Here is a 4,538-nt window from a genome sequence, read left to right as displayed (position 1 = left end):
ACCCCGAGTGGAGAATCAAGGACAGACGAACTGGCGAAACTAGCCAGCTCCATATCGTCGATCGTCATGCAGCAGCCGATCGAGCAAATGTCCCTCATGGCCCATATCGACCGGATGGAGGGACTCACCTTTCCAGTAACTGGAGAACGACGCTGATAGAGTTTCTATGAGCAGGAGCTGTGCCTTCCGATCGGGAAGAGGCTCACCTGCTGAGAAGGCGAGCGGGCAGATTCACATTAATCAGAGACCAGCTGTATAAGAAAGCTTTCTCCCGACCGCTTCTCAAATGCGTCGGGCCAGAAGACATCGACTACATACTGCAGGAGGTACACCAAGGCTCCTGTGGTGGACATCCAGGTGGTCGTTCGCTAGCAAGAAAGATTTTGCTGGCTGGCTACTTTTGGCCTACCCTTCAAGAGGACACCGCTCGGACCGTATCCACTTGCCTGTCCTGCCAAAAGTACCACAATCTCTCACACCGGCCGACAGAAGGAATGAAGACGTCCGCGGTATCCTGCCCGTTCGACCAGTGGGGCTTGGACATAGTGGGCCCTTCCCCATGGCAACTGGTCAACAGAAGTTTTTACTCGTTGCCATTGATTACTTCTCCAAGTGGGTAGATGCCGAGCCGCTGGCCAGGATCACCGAACAGATGGTCAAGAAGTTCATCTGGCAGCACCTTATTTGTCGGTTCGGCATCCCTCGCTGGCTCATCTCAGACAACGGAAGGCAGTTTGTCGGTCAGCAACTCAGAGAGTGGTGCGAAGGATACAGCATCCAACAGGCCTTCACTTCAGTGGCTTACCCCCAAAGCAATGGGCAAGCTGAAGTAGCCAATCGGGAGATCCTGCAGATTGTCCGAGTTCGACTCGACCATGTTGGGGGGCAGCTGGGTGGACGCGCTTCCAGGCGTATTGTGGGCAATCTGAACGACACCAAAGGAGGGGATGGGTGTCACACCTTTCCACTTGGTGTATGGGGGTGAGACAGTCATTTCCGCCGAAGTCGGAATAGAATATGATCGGGTGCAGCAGTATGATGCGGACAACGCCGAGCGAAGACAACTGGAGTTTGATTTAGTGAATGAGACGCGCGCCAAGGCGGCTGCTCAGCTGACGACCTATCGGCAAAGAATGAGGCAAAGATACAACCGGTGGGTGATCCCCCGATCCTTTCAGGTCGGCGACCTAGTATGGAGAAAGGTGAAATTGGTCGGTGACGTTGGCAAGCTGGAGGCTCCGTGGGCTGGGTCGTTCAAGATTGTGGAGAAGCTCCGCTCGGGAGCTTATTATTTAGAAGATAAAGATGGACGGTGACTGGAACGTCCATGGAGTGTGAACCATCTCCAGCCGTACCGAGCTGGGTGAAAGGTGCGCCAATGTATTTAGTGTCGTGTATCTCTTCTTTGCCCTACGCCTTTTGACTGCAGGGTTAAAATCGAAAAGCAAAGGATTGTCAGATCATCGCTGAACGGCTGGGTAATTCAGAAGACCGTCGAGCGGTGACGTTAAATGCCATAGCTGAACCGGCGGCTATAAATACTCGGCCTGAAGACCGTTGAGTGGCGACGTTAAACGCCAGAGCCGAACCAACGGCTATAAATACCCAGCCTGAAGACCGTCGAGCGGCGACGTTAAATGCCAGAGCCAAACCGGCGGCTATAAATACCTGGCCTGGAGACCGTCGAGCGACGACGTTAAACGCCAAAGCCGAACCGACGACTATAAATACCCGTAGGGGTGTAAACGAGCTAAGCCGCTCGTGAGCTATTCGAAGCTCGATTCGATAAAAGCTCGTTTGAGCTCGTTTAATGAGACTCGTTAAGATAAATAAACCAAGCTCAAGCTTCATGATATTCGGCTCGTTAGCTCGTGAACATGTTCGTTAAACTCATAAATCAACTTTTAAATAAAAGAATAATGGTTTTGATATTGAATTTATATATTTTACACTCTACTTATGAAAAACATAGACAAATATATTAAATTTATTTATTAGGATAAAATTATAAATTTTAATAAGAATATTATAATTTTAAAATATATAATTTAGTTTTTAATGAATATTTAAATTTATAATTTATATTTATTAAGCTCGTTTAGGCTCGATAAAAGCTCGAATAAGCTCATGAGCCATGAATATATTCGTTAAATAAAGCTCGAGCTCGACTCGATTATAAACGAGCCAAATTCAAACATCCAAGAGTTCGGCTCGGCTCGGCTCGATTACACCCCTAAATACCCGACCTGAAGACCATCGAGTGACGACGTTAAACGCCAGAGCCGAACCGGCGGTAAATACCCGACCTGAATGTTGGTGCGGGAAGCATCCGACGATCGAACCAGTGTTTTGATAATGGCAAAATATTCAAAGTTAAGGTTATGTTGTGATCTAACAGTCTGAATGAGCTTGCAGGAAAGACCTAAGTGTACTTAGGCAAAAGTCCTAACTGAGGTTAGGCAGGTGGAAAATCCTAGGGGTGGTAACCCTAGGTCATAGGGGGTGGTAATCTTATGCGAAAAGTCTTGGTGGGTCGAGGGCTTCAGGTAAAATTCCTAGGGGGTGGTAACCCTAGGTGGAAAGTCCTGATGTCGCGAACCAGGTAAAAGACTGGACGGGTCGGGGAGCGGGTGTCCAGCAGAAAGTCCGGAAGCATCGAGCACTGAGCAAAAGTTCAGTAAATCCGAAGGATCGCACTGGCAACAGGTAACTCTCCTGAGAGGAGTAAGTGAGGACGCGCTCCCCGTAGAGGGAACAGTAGGCGTCAGGTCAACCTAGGGTTTTCGGTTGGAAATCCAAAGTCAGACCCAGGATAGTCCAGAGACTATCAATATTTTATTTACCATGTCTATTGTGTACTAACTTTGTTTTGTAGGGTATGTGTTTGGGACTAACACATTTTACAGGAACAAAGGAGCAACTTTCAACTCGGATGAACAGTGTCCGAGGCGCCTCCATGGAGCTTGGAGGCACCTCGGATGCAAATCGAAGCCAGCTGTGTAGAGGAGCTGGAGGTGCCTTCATGGGGACTGAAGGCGCCTTGGATCACTGCTTGAAGGCACCTTGGAGCGACATTGAAGGCGCCTTCAGGTGGATAATAAGCAGCGGTCAAAGCTTGATCGACAGTGATCAAAGCGGGATAAAACTTAGGTCCTAAGGCGCCTTGGAGCTTGATGGAGGTGCCTTGAACACCCTTTATAAGGGAGTCTCGACCAGCAACCCAAGATATCAACTTCCGAGCAATCCTTACGCTACAAGCTACTAACGAGACGATCCCGAAGTGCTGCAACATCATCCCGACAACCCTGAGCTTCAGATTTGATATCCTTGTTGTCAATACTACTTTTTCTTTATAGTTCAAATTGTAATTAGTTTGTAATAACTTTTCGAGCTTATAGTTGTTGCCCACCAGAAGCGATCAACGATCGCGGACCTTGGAGTAGGAGTCGCCACAGACTCCGAACCAAGTAACTCCTTTTGTCTTTGTGCGTGATTGTTATTTTAATTTCTGCTGCGTTTATTACTCGAGTTTTGCGATTTCGAAACGAGTGGAAGCCACGAGCGCTATTCACCCCTCCTCTAGTGCTTCTCGATCCAACACTGAAGACCGTCGAGCGATGATGTTAAACGCCAGAGCCGAATCGGCGGCTATAAATACCCAGCTTGAAGACCGTCGAGCGGCGACGTTAAACGCCAGAGTTGAACCGGCGGCTATAAATACCCGGCCTGAAGACCATCGAGCGGCGACATTAAACGCCAGAGCCGAACCAGCGGCTATAAATTCCCGGTCCGAAGATCATCGAGCAACGACGTTAAATCCTAGGGTCAGAGCGGCGACCATAAATACTCTGCCTTAAAGACCGTCGAGCGGCGACGTTAAAACCCGACCATGGGAAATAATCCAATGCATGCGCTAAATGGAAGTCGAGCGGCTACTCTAAACGCCGGAGGTATGATCCTAGGTGAATACTTCAATAATGGCATAGGTTCCGTAGCCGAACGGAACTACACATCCAAATACTTGGCAAAGAAAACAACACATAACACATAAAGGAGGGCGCAAAATGATTTCATTGATGGGCGTTGCCGAGCGATAGAATTACATTAAGACTTAAACAAAAAACTCTACTGACCGCTCGCTCACTCGATATACTCAAACACCTCGTTAGGGATACCCTCAAGAAGCTGAACTCGGTTGATATCCCGGTCGAAAAAATCTTCAGGGAGGTGGTCGTTCGTTTTCAGTTGGGTGATCGTGGCGGTAATGGCCAGCTCGAATAAATGGACGATACGGTCTGTCGCCTTCTCCAGAAATGGCTCCGAGCGGAGGTATTGATGTTTCATGGCGGCAAAGCGAACCAGCTCAGCCTCCTGGTAGGTCTTCAAAGCAGCCCGCGATGCCAGCAACTCATCTTCAAGGCGCTTCACGTGGCCTTGCAGTTTCGTCTCCTTGGTCGAGCGACTCTCCCGCTCAGCAACCAGGGAATTCTCCACTGCCTTCAGCTTCTCGGCCAGTCGCCTAGCTTCCTGGTTCTTTT

The 4,538-nt window shown here is 48.9% G+C and overlaps 1 protein-coding gene across 1 annotated transcript; it reads left to right on the top strand.

Annotated features, from left to right (window-relative positions):
* Positions 1-947: 947 nt before the first annotated feature.
* LOC121999704 lies at positions 948-1,316 on the top strand. Its single transcript, XM_042554348.1, has one exon. The coding sequence runs from the start codon at positions 948-950 to the stop codon at positions 1,314-1,316; it is 369 nt and encodes a 122-aa protein (XP_042410282.1).
* The last annotated feature ends 3,222 nt before the right edge of the window (positions 1,317-4,538 follow it).

Source organism: Zingiber officinale, chromosome 7A (assembly GCF_018446385.1).
Source record: "Zingiber officinale cultivar Zhangliang chromosome 7A, Zo_v1.1, whole genome shotgun sequence".
Taxonomy (NCBI): Eukaryota; Viridiplantae; Streptophyta; class Magnoliopsida; order Zingiberales; family Zingiberaceae; genus Zingiber; species Zingiber officinale.
The sequence above is the reverse complement of the archived record's forward strand: the minus strand, read 5'-3'. Positions and strand labels throughout refer to the sequence as shown.

Bases quoted from the DNA above. Each gene is read 5' to 3' on its own strand.
- LOC121999704 (XM_042554348.1), top strand. From the start codon at position 948: ATGGGTGTCACACCTTTCCACTTGGTGTATGGGGGTGAGACAGTCATT.